The sequence below is a fragment of the Pteronotus mesoamericanus genome, unplaced genomic scaffold (assembly GCF_021234165.1).
Source record: "Pteronotus mesoamericanus isolate MK-2021 breed Mesoamerican mustached bat unplaced genomic scaffold, CSHL_Meso_final contig_84, whole genome shotgun sequence".
In the NCBI taxonomy this organism is placed as follows: domain Eukaryota; kingdom Metazoa; phylum Chordata; class Mammalia; order Chiroptera; family Mormoopidae; genus Pteronotus; species Pteronotus mesoamericanus.
In genome coordinates, this window is record NW_026555267.1 from 7,654,024 (window position 1) to 7,675,716 (window position 21,693).

The 21,693-nt window shown below is 34.9% G+C and overlaps 1 protein-coding gene across 1 annotated transcript in view; it reads left to right on the forward strand.

Moving 5' to 3' along the window:
• The first annotated feature begins 252 nt into the window (after positions 1-252).
• Positions 253-21,693, forward strand: part of PPM1E (protein phosphatase, Mg2+/Mn2+ dependent 1E) — a 102,194-nt gene continuing 80,753 nt past the window's right edge. The window contains exon 1 of the mRNA XM_054585488.1: positions 253-875. Coding sequence (XP_054441463.1) covers positions 376-875 — 500 coding nt within the window. The 5' untranslated portion in view covers positions 253-375. The remainder of the gene's footprint in view (positions 876-21,693) is intronic.

Here is a 21,693-nt window from a genome sequence, read left to right on the forward strand (position 1 = left end):
GGCATACGACGGGAGGGACCCAGAAACTCTTAATTAGAGATGGTTGTCATGGCGACGGTCTCTAGGCAGTGTCGGCTGAGCTCTCCGTTGGGCTAGAAGGGTGGGCCTCCGCGGGACCCCGAGCGCGCTCCCGTCACCAACTTTCCCTCCAGATCTGAGGGGAGACGCGCTCCGCCCCCGCCCCCGGGTCGCGCACGTCGGCACTCGGCGGCGCGCACGTCTGCGGGAGCCCTCTCCAGGCAACCTAGTGCTGATCGCTCGTGCCGGTGAGGTGGTTTACCGCCCTCGTGGGAGCCTGAGGCTCGAGAGTAGCCCCCTCCCCTTCCTGGGCTTCCCCCTTGCCACTTCCCGGTCGGCTCCGGGGCTCGAGCAGCAATGGCCGGCTGCATCCCTGAGGAGAAAACTTACCGGCGCTTCCTGGAGCTATTCCTGGGCGAGTTTCGCGGACCCTGCGGTGGTGGCGAGCCGGAGCCTGAACCCGAACCCGAACCCGAGTCAGAACCCGAGCCCGAACTGCTAGCGGCTGAGGCAGCTGATGCTTCGGTCGAAGAGCCTGGGGAGGAGGAGGCGGCCAGGGTAGCCGCGACGGAGGAGGAGGAGCAAGAGCAGGACCAAGACCCCGAGCCCGAAGAGGAGGCTGTGGAGGAGGAGGCGGTGGTGGAGGCGGAGGCGGAGGCGGAGGCGGAGGTGGCGGCGGCGGCGGGCGAGGAGGACGAGGCTGAGGCAGCCCCGGGGCAGTCGGCCGTGCCACCGCCACCGCCGCAGCCCCAGCTGCCGCCGCTGCCCCCGCTCCCACGGCCGCTGTCCGAGCGCATTACCCGCGAGGAGGTGGAGGGCGAGAGCCTGGACCTGTGCCTGCAGCAGCTCTACAAATAGTTAAGTAGCGGGACTCGACTGGGGGTGGGCCCGCTGCCCCTGCCGCGTCGGCCCCTCAAACTGCTCTTTTCTCTGCTCTTCATCCCCCACACCCGCGCCTCGCGCTGCTGAAAGCGCCCCCGCTGGCTCTGACTCTGGCGGTCGGCGGTGAGCTGCCCACGCCCGCCTCGGCCCCCGCGCCTCCTGCCCGGCCGGGGAGCCGCTCCTCAGGCCCCGGTCCCTCCCGCCGGGCCCGGCCCCTTCTTCCCGTTTCACCTCGGCCGCCCACTTCTTTCTCTACTTCACAAGCCCTTATCCTTTGTGCCTCGGAAAGGTCCTTCTTTCCAGTCTTGAGAGCTCTTTTCTTCTTCCCAGCTCCCTTTCTCTTGGAGCTTTTCTCCTGCCGGAGTCTTTCTTTTCTGTTTTCTTTTTCTTTTCGTTTTTTTGGTATGAGTGCCTGTTTGGCGGCGGAGACACGCAATTCGATTGTAGGCTGAGCCGAGAAGGGAATCCTGCGTAACTGCAACAGCAGTGGTAATACCGGCCCCATAGCCACAGGAGGAGAGACTGGAGTAGATTTTTCCGTCGGGCGCTCAGTGTTCAAAGTGGAGAGCTCTTAGGTGGCTTAATACACGGGAGCCTAATGTCCTAATTTAAAGATGTTTGATAACTCATAATTGAGGGATGTGGGAAGGAATTGGGAGATAGGGGTAAGCAAAATTTTACAAGCGAGGCTTAGGGTGCAAGACCCCTGAAAATCAAGCCCTAATTCGTTAAGAGTAGAAAAGTCAGGTCGGTTTAATAAAATTGCAATTAGGTGCAGTATTTTCAGTCCATTAAGTTGGTGGGGTAGGGGAGAGAAAGCAGATGGCTGAGCTACACAGATGAAAGTCAAAAATAGAAAGGTCATGGCTTTGCCTTTCATTCCAGTTCTAGTTTTTATGGGCTTGAAATAGAAACGGTTTACATTTGCGTTTCTTTTTAAATGGAATTGTTCTGAAATAATGACAGAGAAGAATACTAACAAGTTTCTGGAAACATTGGTAAACCTGGCAATCTTTGGCCGTTTTGCTGATAGTTGTAATGGAAAGTGTTATGCGGGCCCCCCAAAAGTTTACTGCTGCAAGAGTCACTGCAATTAAATTCAAACTCACTTGGATTTCCTTAAAAGCCTAAATTAAGATAAGGGTCTGGAAAGTAAATGTTTTGTCTTCATCCAACCGTTGATAAAAAATTTCCCTGTTAGAGCAGAAGCTTATAAATAGGGGAAAAACATTTAACATACCTGCTGTAGAAGTGAAATGTGTTGATGTACCATGCTTTAGAAGCTATTTAAAGTTTAATTTTGAAATAATCTCCGATTAGCAAAGTAGCAGTAATGCTTTTTGGGCACTGAAAAAAAATGGCGTGTAATACCAATACCCAGAGACAAAGAGTATTGATAGTTTAGAGTCTTCCTAGTGTTTGTAAACTGTAATTGAAAAGGGCTTATGAAATGCCATTGTTAACACTATTTAAAGACACTTAAAACTTGTTACTAAAAACAAAATGAAAATGTTTACCAATGTGGAAGAATTTATCTCGACATCAGACTAATTCTATTTTGACAGTCCTTACCTTTACAAATGCTGTTGAAGAATGAAAAAACAATATTTAAACATTAGAGAAGGTCAATTAAAAAGACTCATTAGTTCAAAACAACTATGAACATTTGTCATTCAAGGTTTTTAAAAGAATAAACTGTATATAAAGATGATGGCAAGTAAATGTTTTTCCATGTCAAAGGGCAACAAGATTAATTTTGATACATGTATAAACTAGGAAAAGTATTCAAATGATAAAATGGCTATTTAATTGAGAATGAAGTTTGGATTTGGAGTAAAACTAGCAAAAGTAAAGTTGGAAAATATTTCACTTTAAATCAGAGATTTTATCATTTATACTGTGTTTTGTGCAAAGGCTATAGCCTGTTCTTACTCATATATAAAATGGCTGGCTTGTTTATGTAAAGTAACTTCAAAGATTCTTAACAGATAAACCAAAAATAGAACAAAACAAAAAAAAACTCCCTCAGAGTTTAAAAAATATACTTTTAACACTTTTAGGTTTTATTATATTTATAAAAGAAAATCTTATCACTTAGTTATAAGAATCAGTACTGGAAGACATTGTAGGGCTAGATCGTTTTCTATCCAAGCACTTTCTTTTACAGATGAGAATACTGTGGCTCCAGATTCAGAAATGATTCTAACATTTCTCAATTCAGTTTCTGAACCTTAGAACTCTCCCTGGTGTATTTGAAATGTTGGGTTCTCAAATTTCCTAAGAAATACTTTTAAATAACTCTGAATAGGAATATTTCGGAATTGCTTTTTTGAGGAAGGTGAAGATTTTTTTAAAAAAATATTTCCTCAACTACCCACCCACTCTGTTTATTCCAGGAATTCTTAACATTCTTTAAAAACTGTCCTGCTTGTTGTATAGCGCTAAAGTTCTTAAGTTACCTGAACTGTATATACCAAAGTGATAGTTGGGATTAATGTAAGAAGAAATTAACACTCTGTATAATGCCAGTTCCATAAATCTCTAGTGTGTTTTTTCTGTCAATATTTTAGAAATAGACAGTATGTAACCAATAAATGGACTGAGGTTCTCTGAAGAAAAAAAATAAAGGTGCTTATCTTCTCAGTACTGTTTTATGCATACACTGGTTGCAAATTTACTTTAAAAAAATATAGTAAATGTTTGTTTTCAACATTTTACTTCTCAAAAGAATTTTAGAATAAGAACGGCAGATACATTTATCATTCCTCATTTTGGAAAACTCGAAGCTCAGAACTAGCTTGAGATAAGCAGTAACTTAGATAGGTAAAGGATCAAGGTTTAAATGGACAAAATATAGTTATAATTAAGTTTAAATAGTTTTTCAGAGAAGTATTTGGGATAAAAGTTTTTAGTCTTCAAAATGGGAAATATGTACTTAGATCTTCCCTTCTAGATAATCACATTTAACATTTTGAAAGAAAAATAATTAAATATATTCTAATGACATATTAGGATTTCTAAGATAACTGAGATAATCTCTTTGAAAAGGAGGTGGTGAGATGTTTATATCTTTGAAATTGCAAATAAAAAATTTATAACTGATCTTACAGTTAGCTGATATGAATGTTGAGGTTACTTGTACACATTACATGGGTCAATACTGTATATTTTATACCTCTGTACTATACTGAGGATAAATCTTATTTGTTTTAATCCTAAAGAAACAAATACTCTCAAGTTGTTATTAGAGCTGCGTGTCACTACATTTTTAGAGCAGTGTTTCCTCAGTTATGCATTTCTCTGGGTTGGATTTCTCAAGGGGAGACAGATATCCCAACAGCCTGGCAAAGTTAAGTAGTTCCAGATGGTTTACAGTAGTACTGAGGGTGGGTGCTTTAAAAAAGGCTTGGAAAAGAAAATGACTGATTAGAGACACTAATAATTCAGTTATATTGAGTTATGTGAATCATTAATGACTATGAGATAGGTCAGAAAACCATTAAACTTTGTCTCACTTTTATATATATAAATTGAAAAATACATGGATGTAAGTTATAATATTCACTTAAAACATCTTTTTTCTTATAATGTTCATTATAAGAAGTGGAGAAAATGATATTGGCAAAAAAGAGGACAATAAATACCAACCATTCAGTGTTAACTGTACTTTTCAGGTTTTTCTCCTTTCTCTCAGGCTGCCACTTATTCTCTGAGTTTTTAATACACTGCCTATTCCTTTATTTTTGGTGTTTGGTCCTTGACCGTTCAAATCTGGTTAAGTTGTCTTTAGTCAATATCAGTCTGTCCCTTGAATTTGGTAATTGTAGTTATGCCAATGGTTCCCAATTCTATCTTTATCCCTGCTTTGACAGCTAATGGAACAGACAGTTCTACCTGGATGTCTAAAATGCGTCTCAAACTATCCAAAATAAATTTTTTAAAGATTTTATTTATTTTAAGAGAGGGGAAGGGAGGGAGAAATAGGGAGAGGAGCATTGATGTGTGAGAGATACATTGATCTGTTTACATCCATCTGTTGTCTCTGGCAGGCCCCCAACTGGGGATCTAGCCCCATATGCCCTGACTGAGACTCAATCCCATGACCTTTTGGTTCACAGGGTGGCACTTAACCCACTGAGCCACACCAACCAGGGCTAAACTGTCCAAAATTTAATTCAGTCCTCTTAACTCCATCTCCTCCTGAACAAACAGAACTAAAACCTGATTCTCTTTCTGATGTGTCCATCCCTGATTTCTCCTCCTATCCCTCCTCACATTCAGTTAATTTTGCATTGTAAATCTCATAAATATGTCCCTCTCCAGTCCCACTGTCATTGTCACCTCTTGCTAGTTTTACTCTTCTACAACATATTCTCCCCAGTGTAACCAAAGTGATTATTCTAGAATCTAGATTTTATACATTGTCTAATTGTCACCCACTGCTTAAACATTTTTACGATTTACCCGGTTAGCCAAACTGCGAGGTCCTTCCAAAGGAACAGTCCTTCAGATGGCCAAATCTTTCCAAGACTTATGACTTCAACTGCAGGGGGTTAGGGTCTTACTACAAAGTTGGAGGTCTGTACACGATCACCTTTACTTCTGATATCACCTATGAGTTTGGGGATTTCTTCAAACCATCTGCAGTTTTGGTAATTCACTAGAAAGACTCAGAACTTACTGAAAGCAGTTATACTAATAGATACAAGTCCTTATAGGGAAAATATGCAAATTAGAACCAGCCTAAGGAATGGATGCATGGGATGCAATCTATGAGGGTTTCAAATGTGAAGCTTCCATTGTTCTCAAGGGATGTGTTACCGTCTGAGGATCAATGGTGTAGCATTCCAAGCAGCTCACCTGAGCTTCAGTATCCAGAGTTTCCACTGTGACTTGAGTCAGCGCCCACATTGTTGAACTTAGTTTTCAGTTTGTCCACCTCTCCTTAAGTGAGATACCACATGCCCCAAAGAGCCCCACCATGAATAACAAAGATGCTCCTAATACTTCCAGGGCTTTCCCTGGAGCCAGGAACAAAGGCCAGACTTCTTTTCGGGCATGGCCAGATTCTTTACACCTTCCTCACCTATCTCTCCACTGCCCTCCAGATAAAATCCAAATAAGGCTTTATCATCAGCCTCATCTCTGGATCACTATCTGTTCATACCACCCTACCTCTACACCTCTAGAAATATACTTCAGTTATTTTAGACTACTAACATATTAATTTGAATGTGCTGTGTTTGCTCTTTCCTCTGTGCCTTTGCTCATCACATATTCTTTCTACTTGAAATACCATGCTCTGTCATCCTTATTAACCCATCCAGTCCAATATCTTATCCACTCTTTAGGTTCCTATTTAACATCACTTTTGTTGTTCAGCATCCCCCTACTCATCATGAGTTAGGTGTCTCTTCCATGTGTCCCTCCAGAATGCCCAATGCTTATTTCTGTTATTTTTTTGTCAACAAATATTTATGGATCTTTCCTGAGACCAATGGACTACAAAGTGAGGTGTGCCCAAAATAATCCATTGAGGTGAAGGAAGAAAATATTAAAATATATTTATTTGCATACAAATATGAAATTAAGTGCTGTTAATATTTTATATATTGATTGAGATTGGCAGTTTGTTTTCTATATGACAACTGATTTCCTGTTCAGCATGATAAATGAAGTATCCTGACAAAATGTAAGTTTCACAGCTTAGAGGAGTTGACAGTAGTACCCTTCCCTCTAATGTTCAGAACATTAAGTGTTCCAGTTTACATGCATTGATTAAATGGATTTATTGATTATATCTCTTGATTTTCACAAGATTAACCCTCACAAAATGGACAATTGATTTTAAAAATTCCTGCAAAGAAATCTTGGGTTGAACGTAATATTTATAATGCAAGCAAGCATAAGGAACAACAAAACCGAGAGCCTCTATTCCCATCCTTAGTTACATTAGCTTTAAAAAAAAAGATGATGTAATATCTGATGAGAAATCAGCAAAAATGGAATTATTAGGTCGATTTACTGAAATATTACTGGTGAGAGTAGTATGTGTATGCATGAGTGTATATTTACATACTCTATTGATAGGGTGCTTGGAACAAGTGTTTGGAGGCAATTCCATTAGATTAGCTACATGTTTACTATCATACACCTAGGCCAATAATGATAAGCACATACACAGCATGGTAAATATTTGCTGTTCTAGTGAATGAACCAAAAGATTAAAAAAGGTACTATTCTTACTATTTTAAGCATTTAAAAATGTAAATTTTTATATCCTTATATTTTAAAACTTTATATTAGAAAATTTAAAGTATATAAAAAGTAAAATAGTGTGCTTATCACCCAGTTATATCGATTTATGGCAAACCTTGTTTTCATTTACCTCCACAGATCCCGCTTGACCTCCCATTATTATATTCCATGCAATTTTTAAATGAATACTCAGTAATTTAGTCAAAATTCTGTTGGACATTTTAGGTGTTATGAAGTTTTGGTCACTCTAATAGTATTGTGATGGCCATCATTTGAGCATACCTTTGATTTTTCTTAGAGTATGTTCTAGGGTTGGGACTATGTTAAAAGATATTAACATATTTAAGACTTTTTAAAATAGATTGTAAGAAAGACTATCCATGAGGGACCACTGCAGTGTGGACTTTGCAGTAGTGGGGAGAGAGCAGGCTCAGCTCCTAGACTTTTGATACATAGTTTTAAAATGTCCTCTAATAAGGTTTTACTACTTTATCCCCTAGATATAAAAACATCCCCTGATATTAAAGTTTTGGGTTTGATCCCATCAGGGCACATACAAGAATCAACCAGTGAGAGCATAAATAAGTAGAACAACAACTCAATCTCTCTCTCAAATCAATCAATAAGTTTAAAAAAAGGTTATTGGTATTATAGAATAATATAAACATTTAGAAGATAATGGAAAATAATAAAGAAAAAATCCATATACCCACCATGTAGTTTCAACAAATTATTGTAATTGTTCAAGATTACTTTTAGGAAATAAAAATTTCTTATGCAATTGAAGACTTTATTGTCACTTTCTTCTCTAAACCCATTCCTTTTCTTTCTTTCCAGAGGTAATCTGAAAATTCTAAGACTATCATTCTGGTCTATATTTTTATATTTTTACTACACATGAATTTGTATGGTCAAATATATGGTCTTATTAGAATAGTATTAATTCCTTATATGTATTTTTCACCTAAGACTTGACCTTCTGGTGTATAGTTCTGAGGAAGACCAGTCCATTACTTTCTATCTTGTTTTAAGTAATCAAAGAAAAAGAACCAAAGGATGAATGTGCTGTTTAGTAATATCAAAGATAATTTTTTTCTGGTGATGCAATTCCATGATGATTTATAAGATTCCTACAGTTCTTTTTTTTATGGATTTGAAGTATTGGACCTAATTCTATCACAAGGCACAACTTCTGATCTTTGATCCTTGTATAGTAATTTCTTATTCACACTTTCTACTTTGTGAATCTAAATACAAAAAAAACAAAACTAAAATTGGTTTTTAAGTCTGTTTTTTGAGAAGTATATTGTGCTACAGCTAATATTTACCTTTGCATTGAAAAAAACCAACAAAAATGTAATGCTGTTAGGGTGATAGATAGTACTTATAAAATTGGGTTTGAGGTATGTGATATGTAAAAGTTTTTCTTAGGCTAAAACTCTAGAGGGCAAGAATCGTGTTGTGAACATATTTTTTATTGAACCCAGCAAGTTACATAAATATGAGAGGTGACAGACATTAAATCAGTCTATTAACTCATTTTTCAATAGGAATGACCTCTAAGTTTTGGGATTTGATTTCTGGAAACCCCGAATATTTATTAGTTCATACAGTCTTGGTTTAAGGCAGCCTATAAATGCAGTTTCTATTACTTGAAAGAGACTTGTCTTATTATTCATAAACTACTTATACACAAAGGAACAGAGTGTTTTCAACTTTTCAAGGTCATCTGGAAAGTTAACGGTGTATCTAGAAATAAGTTTGAGTCTTTTAAAACATAAATACAAACTTGGATTTAAATGCCCTTTGTCAGATATCCTCTAATCTTGGATAGGTAAATATAAATACATTTCTATAAGACCTAAGTTAATTATGTAAATCTGCAGAGGGTTAGCATTGTCTGTACATGGGCACTGTTTTTTGTTTATTAACTCATTTAATCATTCACCAAAAAATATTTGACATTAGGTTCTTTTTTTTTTCCTTTCTTGCTCTATCACTCCACCTTCCCAATTTCTTCCCCTATCTTGCAGAGCTGTCTGTGAGTCAGTCTGTCTCTGTTTTGCTTGTTAGTTCAGTTTGTTCATTAGATTCCGTGTATGAATGAAATCATACAGTGTTTGTCTTTCTTTGACTGACTTATTTCACTTAGCATAATGTTCTCCAAGTCCATCCATGCTAATGCAAAGAGTAAAATTTTCTTTTTTTATGGCCAAGTAGTATTCCATTACGTACATGTAGACATTAGGTTCTATTATCAGCCAGTTTTGCAGATGCAAAGCCAAGGCACAGAAAATTTAAAGACCTTTCTCAAGTTTCCACCATCAGTGGTGTCACTTGGATGTGACCCCAGGCAGACTTACTTGAGAGGTTGTAGCTATGAAATACATTCTTTCATTTTCATGCTACATTACATTACACACACATTTCTATAGGGAAAAATTTCAGTGACTGTGCTATTTAGCTGTTTGACTTTTGACAACTGCTGTTGCTTAGTTCTGGCTCTTATCACTGTTTACTTTTATTTCTTTAATATCCTTACAACAAATTTGCTTGCCATTAGTCTCTTTTTCCTCTAACCTAGCCTCACTGGATTTTCTGTTAGAATTGAATTCACTGTAGTTCTATAAAGATACCATGTTATTTCTTGCCTTTCTGCCTTTGTAGATGTTGTTTCTTCTCCATGGAATATGCAATTTCCTGGCTAACTATAACTAACTTCCCTAAAGAGAGACAATGGTTGGATCTTTATTTTATCTTTCACTCAAAAAGTCCATTTTGCTTAGTTATTACCTATAGATAAAGGACAGTTTAAGGTTTTTATATCAAATATTTGTCTCAGTCTTGCCTGTAATGAAAGAGAAGTTCAGCAATTAGTGCTGCTTATAAAACACAATTTGAAATCTAGAAGGTCTTTAAATAATAGACTAAAAAGTAGTTCACAACTTGTATAGGTCATAACAATGGTAAACAATCATCACTATTTATTCACTGAAGTGCCTGGAGATAATTTTTTTCCATTTTGTACTTTACTAATTCTGCAATAGATTTTGATTTTTCAACGGAAGTATTATTGAAGTAGCCAAAGGCACCTGTTTTCTATACAGTTTTAATATCTAATGTAGTAGCCATTTACTCACTATAGTGTCTTTTGGAAAGAAATCCTTTTTAATTTTTAAAAATTAAGTTAAAAGAGAAATATTGTTGCTCAGTTTATAGTCTGTATTAATGTCATATTTTCAGTATGTGATTTTTTAGAAGCAAGTAAAATACATACTGGTTATTAGTAAGCAGTGGATTATATAAAGTAACATAAAGCAGCAATCTCTTGTATTCTAGAAGTGTCATGGATTACAGTTCCCACCAGTGGGTTCATATGCTATAACACTCTTTGGAATCGTTATCATTGTAAAATCCTTAATTCTTTTGCTTAATGTATTTAAAAGATTTTATTTTTAGAGAGAAGGGGAGGGAGGGGAAAAGAGAGGGAGAGAAACATCTGTGTATGAGAGATATATTGATGGGTTGCCTCTCACATGCTCCCAACTGGGGCACAACCCAGACATGTTCCCTGACCACGACTCAAACTGACAACCTTTTGGTTCGCAGGCCGGCACTCAGTCCACTGAGCCAAGCCAGCCAGGGTGAATGCATTTAAAAATCGCTCAAAGTAAAGCTTGTACTTAAGAGTCAGAATTCCATTTGATATATTAAGATGTCCAGTTTATGTTCAACATATAATGCTAAAGTAAAACTATTCTTGACTATCAAGGAAAGGAGGAGGAAATAGGACAAGTGTTATATCAGCTTCTAGTATAGATCTGTAAACATAATTTGAAGATTAAAATATATTGAAGATCAAATATAAAATGAAAGCATTCTCTGAGAATGAGGACTTCCAAATACTCTTACTCGAACCACCTAATTAAATGTTACAAGGTACAAGTCCATTAAATATTACATTAAGTAATTAGTATATTTTTATATTCTTACATAAGTCAAAATTACCAAACCATGAAACAATTTTTTCTCATTTCCCCAAGGAATATAAAAGATTTTAATTAAGTTTTGCTGTGTTAAGAATTTCCTTGGTTTTAAACCAAAACCAAAACCAAAATTTTAATTTTTCTAAGTGGTTGTCTAAATAAAGATAGCCTTATATATGGCTTGGGAATTTTGTGGTTAATGTATACCATGAAAAAATAACAGGTATTCAGTTCCTGATGCATATGTAATCAGTTATATTCAAGCAAGATATTGTCATTTGGTATCTGTAACATATAATTAACAGTAAATCCTTAAGCCATTCTGAATAAAGACAGTATCCTTTTTTGAAACTAACATTAATGGAGTTTATTTTCTTATTCATTTATTTTTCACCTCATTACAGAAAGTATTTCAAGTGGCAAATTAATTTTAATATAATGGGAATAATATTTATTTAGTCATCAAAATATCATTAAGTGCCTACCATAAGCCAAGCACTGTGCTAAATGCTGTTTAAACAGAAATAAAATACTTGTTCCGTTTCTCAAGAAGTGTGCAATTTAGAGGAAAAATCAGAGGAGTTAACCAGAAAGTACAGTACAATGTGAGTATAATAAAAGTTATTATTAAATCTATTACGTATGAGGTGATATACTAAGTAAATGACATGCTGTTATTTTCTGTTTTAAAATCAAGAACTTAATGTTTAGCAACATTAGGTAAATCATCCAAAGTCATATAGTAAGTGGCAGAATTATTACTTGAACTCAGATGTGTCTGACTCCAGAGCTTGTTATCTTGCTGCCTCTATATACATACTGATAAAGAGTACACAGATGTAGAGGATTTTAGGGGACATTGAGGGGGGTGTGCCAATGTAGGCTCTTAGATTTTGAAAGATGATACTTAAATTGAGTTTAGAGGACTAAACAGGAATTAGCCAAGGGTTGAGAGTGGGGGGAGCTGAAAATCATTCCAACAAAGAGACTACTATGTGCAAAGTCATGGAAATGAGAGAACATAGACCAATTGGGACTTGTCTGACTTACTCATAGTTCTCTGAATGAAGGAGGGTAAATCTGCAAGAAAGACTAGAGGAATAACCCCAAAGGTTATTCATTCATTCATTTATTCAACACTATTGGGCACTGTAGACTTTGTATTCATTGCATCCCTGGAAAGATACTGGAATTTTTTAAATTATAAGTTATAGAAGTGTCACTAATGTTAAACAGAATGCCACATAATTAGAAAACAGAAAAGCCTTATGCTTTTTCTTCTGCCCTCTAATTTGTCTTATTTGGCTTTTAGAACAATAGTTTTTAAATTGTTAAATCTTGCTCTCTCTTTTTTCCTGATTATTTCTCTCATTAATGCTACCTGATGCCAACCTATATAGAGATTTTAGAACCAAAGACTACCTGTAATGTTCTCATTTCAACTATGCTTAAATCCTTCTTATTTCCTAAAGATTTATAAAAGGATAAGTATGTTTCTCTGTATCAGTATCCACCGTGTGACCTTATCTTTCAGAGGATAAATGCACCTCAAGTACTAAAACATTCTTTCAAGGATTATATGTAGTAATATCCAGGTTTCTTGAATTAGAATTAGTTGGATGTCAAAGAGCTTGTTTTAGCATGCCATTTTTGGTGTTTCTGATTTCAGAAGATGGTCATCTGTAGTCCAAAGAAAAAAATGTAGAGGTGAATATTCACATCTTCAGTACTAATTGACAAATGAAAATTCAGTAATTTTAATTTTGGAAGTTATTGGGGCACAACAGATTTTTATGAAATAAAAAAACTAGATAAATTTCCATGGTTATGATTTAAAAGATTATATATGAAAGATGTTTAGTAACATATATTTTTCCTGATAAAGGTTATTAAAGTTTTCTCTGAAAAAAGAGTGCATTTTTATTGATGTTTCTGAGGCACATATGAATAAATATTTGTCCTTGATGTGTGTCATTTCCTCATTTTTAATTCTATAAATTGGTCACTTTAGGTATCATTAAGTGCTTTGTTTCAATAAGTAAATACTGAAGATTGTTTAACCACCTTAGGCTATGTTTTAATATATTGGTTGTATTTAAAAATCTGTCCCTTCAAACAGTAACTTGTTTAAAAGGTTTAATTCAATTCTGTCAGTCTCTGTTATAGTTAGGACAGCTCAGAAGATGAAGCCTAAATTATAGAGAAACTCAGAATGGAAAAGAAAGGAGAGGTTTTTACCCTTAGAATAAAGAGTTCCAAAAAGTGGAGGTGGGCTATAGGAATCTTGAATAAGATTATGAGAATGCCCAATTATATGGCTCTTAATAGCATCATTGAAATATTTTTATTTGTTTAATGCAAATTTATAATCTAGTACATTGAAAAGCAATATGAACATTAAATGTGTCTGTGGAACTCTTCAAGGAAGGGTCACTGTAGTTTTACATGGGAAAAGATTTCTTGTGTTTTTATTGTTTAAGCTCTATTTTAACATTTTGTTCACAGTGGAAAAGGAGTGAACATCATTTTTTATGAACAAAATATTTGTCTTTTCTAAATTTGACACCAGTATCATACTTACTCTAAATATTTAATTTTTTAAAAATATGAATTGAAGCCCTGCTTGGTGTGGCTCAGTGGATTGAGTGTTGGCATGTGAACCGAAAAGTTGCTGGTTGGATTCCCAGTCAGGGCACTTGCCTGGATTGCAGACCAGGTCCCCTCCCCCTCAGGGACATGTGAGAGGCAACTGATCTGTGTATCTCACACTTAGATGTTTCCCTCCCTCTCTATCTACCTCCCTCCCCCTCTCTCTAAAAATAAATAAATAAAATCTTAAAAAAAATGAATTGAGGATTTGATTGTGCTAGTAAAGGACCATTTTATGTGATGGCTAGGAGGAGCCAAGCATAGTCAAGAGGGGTGCCTAGGCATTTAATAACTGTTGAAAGAATGATAATGCCCTATTTCTCAAATAAATAGAATTTTAATTTACTATACAAGGAAGTTAGTCTATATTTACTTATTTTATATAGAGTTTCTTACTAGCATACAAGCTCCATAAATGCAGTTAACTGTGTTTTGCTCACCACCATACACTCAGTATTTAAAATACTGTTTCATACACAGTAGGTTTTCAGTAAGTGCTTGGTGAGTAAATGAATATATGCTAATGAATTTTTATTCTAGTAAAATATACATAGCAATTAACATGTTTTAAGTAGCATTTTAATTTCTGATTAAAGACATAATGCTCCTTGTAGGGATGTTTGAAACTACATGAAATAATAGAAAAAGTTATGTGTATTTTCTACTTCAAATAGCCATTTTTTAGTAATTTTTTCTAGTACTTGGAAATACACTTATAACTAAATTGAGATCATATTTCCATATATATGAGTATAGTTTTGTGTCCTGCTTTTTTCATTTAACACTTTCAAGTGAGCATTTTTCTAAATCATTAAATACTCCTTGAAAACAATGTAAAAAGTTTGTTGAGGGTCTAAGTGCAGTTTTACTCAAAATCTACAGTAGTAAATGCATTTTACTTTGTGATTAATACTACACATACATATAATAAAAAACTGTAAGCAGTTGGTACTAACTGTGATGCACTGATTTTGTTTTCATATTTTAGTTTTTGGAATATGCTTGTCACATTTCTCCAAACTGATTTTGCATCCCAGTAATAGGTTGCAGCCAGCAGTTGGAAAAGTGCTGTTCTTTGTATGAATATTCTGCAATTTAGTTAACCCTCTTTTATTGGAAACATTTGGTTCTTTGGATTTTTTTTGCCAGTAGGTGTAAGTTTTAAAAGTGTGAGCATATTTACCAAAGTAATTCATGCCAGTTTCAATAAATCATTGCTAAAGTGTTAAAATATAAACTTTTTCTGTCACTTTGATATATATCCTTTCAGGTTTTTCCATGCAAAGATAAAATGTACTCTTGAATTATTAGTTATTTTTATGTCCCTCAGAGTTTAATAATTTTTCTTACGTTGATTCTGGGCATTTTGTATTTTTGTTAATTTTTTTCCTGGCTTTTTTGGGATTTGATTAATACATAATTTTGTGTAAGTTTAGGGTATACAGTGTGTGGATTTGATACATTTATATCTTGCAAAATGACTTTCAGATTTTTCTGTGCATTCATTTACTCTGGATGTCAATATCATTATCTATACTCACAATTTTATTTTCCTAAACAAAAATAAGATTTTACACCTTTTAATTTTTTTTAAAAACAGATTTATTGGGGTGACTTTGGTTAATAAATTATGTAAGTTTTGAGTGTACAGTTCTATAATGCATCATTGATACCTTTAAAAATTATTTTTAAAGAATATGCCTCCTTTTTTTTTTTAAAGATTTTATTTATTTTTTGAGAGGGGAAAGGAGAAAGGAGAGAAACATCAGTGTGTGGTTGCCTCTCACCTGCCCCCTACTGGGGACCTGGCCTGCAACCCTGAACTTATGCCCTGACTGGGTATTGAACCAGCAACTCTTTGGTTTGCAGGCTGGTGCTCAATCCACTGAACCATACCAACCAGGGCACCTTTTAAATTTTTTAATCATGGATTTTTGGTTTTTTATATCAACAGGTAGAAATTTACCTCATAGTTTAGTCTGGTGCCTAGTAATCCATTATAGATGGATTATAATTTAACTTCCCATTGTTTATAACGATTTGTATTTCTCTCTTATATTACAAAGAATGCTGCCCTGGTCATTCTGTTCTTATATCTAGATCTTTGTGCATGTTTGCATATATTATAGAATGACTTACTGGAATTGAGATTGTTGGAAAATAGGGTTTGCAAATGTTTAAAAAATTTTTAATCCTTTAAATTACTTTAAAAAAAATTTCTATCAGTTTGTTATACCTCCAGTAGTTAATGAGAGAAAAGATTTCTCTGTGGTATTAACACTGGATATTTCCAACCTCTTCTTTTGCCAATCGAATGAGCAAAAAAAAATCTGTTTAATTTGAATGTGTTAGTTTAGCATCTTTTCATATTCTTACTGGTGATTTGTAGTTCTTCTGTGAATGCTTGTTTATATCCTTTGTGGACTGTTGTATCAATATTTATCTTTAGTATTGATTTGTAGGAAATATTTGTGTATTATGGGTATTAGTCTCTTGAGTGTTATATGTTGCAAATGGCTTCTGCCCATCTATAAATTATTTTTTGCAACTTTATTTTGGAATCTTTTTCTATATAGAACTTTAAATTTCTGTACTTGATCAAATCAGCTATATATTTTTCTTTATGGCTTCTGGGATTTGTGTCATGTTTAAAGGCTATAATTAATCTTCCCCACCTATTTTCTTCTTTTTTTCTCTAGTTACAGCTGTTTATGTTTATTGATTGAGAATTAATTTTTTGTAATGGATATTATTACATTTAACTACATAAAATTGATATATTTAATCATTACTTCTAATAACTAACAGCTTTTACGATTAGGAAGTTAAAATTTTGTTAAAAATGCTTGCATTGATGATATAGTTGGCTAGAGCATTAATATAAGATTGATAAGCATTTGGAGTAAGGTTAGATATTTTTTGGATAGGAAAACACTTAACAATAGTGCATATTTCTTAGTCTTCATGGCCAACCAATTTCATTTGGAACATAACACTAGGTGTTTGACAAATTCTTGCATTGCTGACATTTTCTCTCTTAGAATATAAGGGGAAAATACTTACATATTTTCAATAAATTTCCTCTGGAATTGTCAGATTTCAGATATATTTAAAAATTTTTCCTACTTACTGTATTTTAAATATTAATCAACAAAAAATCTGTTTAGTAAAAATAATATAGGGGGTGGTAAAGGATGCGGTGAAAGATACTGTTGCTCTGGATCTATTCATAGCCCATGAGGAAGAATTGCTTGGTGGGTGGGAATGGAAGAAACCTTTGGAGACAAAGCGACCTTATCATTATAGAGTTTGTTATATCTAGGGTGGAAAATTCTAGAAATATAGCCACATACTTACATAGTCTAGATTGTAGGAAGAAAAATTTTTAAAGTGAACAAAAAAGTATATGTGTATATATAGTCATGGCGTTATGACCTGAGACTAGGAAAGTTTGGAAGCCCTCAAAAATAATTATGACATTATACAATTATATAGATTATAGCAATGAGTTTTTTAAAAGGCAAGGACAACTAAACCTACTTTGATTCCACTTGGAGTAATCTTAGTTCAGGTTTTAAAAGGATATTTATAGAAGATGAGTATATAAAAGTGATACAAGCATTTAAGTGTGTCAGAAAAGCTAAAATCCAGAGTTCATAGATGTGGGGAATATGCTAAGAATAATTAAAAATTTTACAATTCAGAAACAAGAGTAAGGAGGATATATACCTACTTAATATTAACAGCTCCTATTTTGCTTCCATATTTTCTGTCAAGGAAAACAATCTTCATGCTGTAATAAATTACTTAGTAAGGGAGAATTGAAGTCCAATATAGACGATATTAAGAAAGCCTCTGACTGCTCAATATGACTTTGTTTTCTACCCTGAAGTAATTATATCTGAGGATGCTGTGAGAAAGCTAAAGCTGGGGAATTATTGAGAATAGGAAGAATGGAAGTAAACAAGTAAGGGCATTGACAGTGTGTTGATCAAATTCAGAAATGACACAAATATTTAAAAAAAATTTTTTTCTTTTATTGATTCTAGAGAAAGGGGAAGGGAGGAACAAAGAGAAAGAGAGAAACATCCACATCCATTGGGCGCATGCACCCGACTCCGACTTGCGACCGAGGCATGTGTTCTGATTAGGAATTGATCTTGTGACCTTTCGTCACCCAGCCAGCTGAGCCACACTGGCCAGGGCAGAAATGGCACAATTCTTGATGGACCTTTATGCAAGCAGTGAAAATAATTTGGAAGTCTGTAGCAACAAGGATTTAACAGATTGGTTTATATAGGAAATTTAGTATAGTTAAATTTATAATGTTGGAATTTGGATTGAAAAACTCAGTTGGAAGAAGAATTAAGGATAAATAACCTAATGAGAATATTTACAACAAAGTGAATTTTACTATTGATAAACTTTGTATGAATCAGCAGTGTGATTTACCTGCCAAAATTTGATTATTATAGTTTTCTGAGCAAGGGAGTTGTTGTTGGTTAAGCCACACCTGGCATGTATCCAGATTTAGGTGCCACATTTGAGGAAATTGGTCTATGTCCAAATGACAGCATATCCGCCTTTAATCATGTGGAAAAAAGGATTAGGTTGAATCTGAGCCATAAAGCAGCACTGGGACCAAAGATGATGTCCAGCCTGCCGCATGTGGCCCAGGATGGCAATGATTGTGACCTAACACAAAATTTTAAATTTACTCAAAACCTTTTCTTTTGCTCATCAGTTTTTGTTAGTGTTTGTGTATTTAATATGTGGCCCAAGACAACTCTTCATCTTCCATTGTGACCCAGAGACACCAAAAGGTTGGACAACCCTGGATTATAGAAAGACAGATTTCAGCCCAAAAGAAGGAAGAATTGTAGTGTCCAAAAAGTAATAGGCTGCTTTAAGAGGCATAATTTGTGAGTGTGGTGTTTGAGTAAGTTTAGTTACTACCTTAGTAAGGATGTAACAACAGAGGGCATTAAAGTTCAAAAGACTTTTGAATGTATTGATTATACATCTTTTCATGTTTATTGGCTGTATATCTTCCTTGGAGAAATATCTATTTAAATTCTTTACCATTTTTTACTTGGGTTGTCTTTTATCATTGAGTTGTAGGAGTTCTTTATATATTCTGGACATAAGTCCTTTATTAGATATATGATTTGCGAATATTTTCTTCCATTCTTTGGGTTGTTTTCACTTTCTTGATGATACCATTTGCAGCACAAAAGTTTTAAATTTTTATATAGTCCAATTTATTTTACTATTATTACTTATGTTTTTGGTGTTGTCTAAGTCAAGGTCACAAGGATAGACTTCTTTGTTTTCTCTTAAGAGTTTTATAGTTTTAGCTTTTACAATTAGTTCTATAAACCATTTTGAGTTAATTTTTGTATATGGTAGGGATAGGGGCCCAATTTCATTCTTTCGCATGTGGATGGATACATAGTTGTCCTAGCACCATTTGTTGAAAAGACTATTATTTTCCCCCACTGAGTTGTCTTAAAATTTAAAAGGAATAATATAATCTTTAATAAAAACTGTAGAAGATAGGAAATATAGTAATGCATAATTGTGCTGTTAAACAACTTCACTATTTTATTTTTTCTTGTCCTCCCTCCATCAACATAGAAATTTAAAGAATTGCAATCATAATATACTAATTATGTATTTTGCCTTTTCACTTAATATATGTATGATGCACACTTTCCATATTGCTATACAGGTTTCCAAATTATATTTTTGTTGTTGCCTAATGTTCCATCTGCAGGCTATACATAATATAACCTTTGTGCATAAGCTTTTACTCTTCTGTTGAATAATTTTCTTAGATAAATTTCTGCAAGTGTTTCTTCCAAACATATATTGAAAACCAGCTAAGAGACTAGTTACATAATTTTGATTTGGGGCATTCTGGGGTATGTGTTGTGGTGGTGGTTGGCTCATTTAATATAATAATAGCAGCTGATACCTCTGACTGAGTCAGGCAATGTGCTAAATACTTTGTAGGGTTTTATTTAGTTTTCTTATGAATTGTATTTGATAAGGGGTTCAAGGATCAGAAAATTTTGATAACTGCCCCAAAGTAGTACAACTAATAAATGGCTAAGATGGTATACAGAATTGTGTGACTGCAAAACTTCACTGCCTCTCAGATTGAGCATTAACAGCTATAATGGCAAGGTTTCTATAGTAGTATATTATATTAGATTAGCTATTTTGTACAATTCTTTGAAGACAAATGACTTGTTAAGAACTAATGCATTATTGGTTCAAAATTTTTTAAAAAATGAGACTCTAGCCCTGGCTGGTGTGGCTCAGTGGATTGAGCGCTGGCCTGCAAACCAAGCGGTCATCGGCTCGATTCCCAGTCAGGGCACATGCCTGGGTTGTGGGCCAGGTCCCCAGCAGAGGGTGCATGAGATGCAACCACACATCGATGTTTCTCTTCCTCTCTTTCTCCTTCCCTTCCCCTCTCTAAAAAGTAAATAAATAAAATCTTTAAAAAAAAAATGAGACTCTACAAACTGACTTTTCTTTGTAGATTTAATAATTAATTATTCTTGGAATCCATGGAGTACTCATTTTAGATTATTCCCATTTGAGCAGTGTTTGCCATTCCAAAGGGTTTATTTAGGGAGCTGCCTAACCACTACAGAAATTATTTCACTCAATGAATAAATGCTGCAATAAAAATGAAAATGGAAAATGAATTTGAAATCTTTAATACTCAAATAAAAATCAGATTTTTTTCTGAATTCTTAAAAATATACATTTTAATATTTTGGGGAGAATATACACAATAGCTCTTTTGATCAAGACATCTAAGTCCTATAAATGTATATTTAATTAATAGTGTTCAGCTGTTAGCTATTTCAATTATAGAATTATTAAGTGTGTTTATTATTTGAAAACATCATCTACAACTCATGAACATTGCTACAGTCTGAAATATGAAGAGGGAAATCACAATTATAAGAATAAAATAATGATGCTTAAAAAGAAACTAATTTTGAAGTGTCAGTAGTCTGAAAAAAATGGCTTCTGCCGTGCTCAGAGATAGCAGTTTTCTTTCAAGCACAGAAATACCAGTTCTTTATGCAAACTCTATTACCAGGATTCTATTTTTGCAGTCTTTCAGCACATCAAACCATATAAAGTCTTTTTTCCTTGATTTTCATCCAAAGAGACGATTTTCTCAACACTAACAAGGCAATGGAGCTATTTGTATGCCCTAGACAGAAGAGTGAGCCTCTTCAGTCTGATGGAATAGTTCTCTTTCATGAAGATGTAGCTTCAAGAGGGGTTCGTATGTAATTGTGAGAGAAGAAAGTACATTTACTTAGCAGAAGCCATCAATTTCACAAAATGGAGATTCCCTTAATTTGTTTCTTTTTTGAGTTAGTTGATCAGTGTTCATGCTATTAGTAACATTTAAAAGAATTTTCAAGTTGCTTCTGCTCCAATTCCTTGCTACCATTGAGGAGGTGGACAGAGAAGAATTTGTAATATTCAAGAATATAATTGTAATAAATGTATTCTTTATTAGTGGAGAAATTGAAGACTTTAGGCTAAGTCCTCTTCCTTTCTTTACCTCTCAGTTTCTGGCTACAGTAGCAGGGAGTTAGGGTAAACAAATTGAACATTCATTTCAAATGCTATTATGAAAGACGAATCCTGTCAACTAAAGAGTTAAGATGAATTCAGTGAAATGGCCTTTACATAAAATAATTTTTGATAAATTTACTTTTACTTTTGGCTAGTGACCCAGAGCTCATCTAACCAGACAGATCAGTTGAATTAATCCTAATAATGAGGTGGCAGATACTCATCTATGTTGCCTTCATATTCTCAATATTGAAAAATTTCATAATGACAAACCACAAAAATGGAC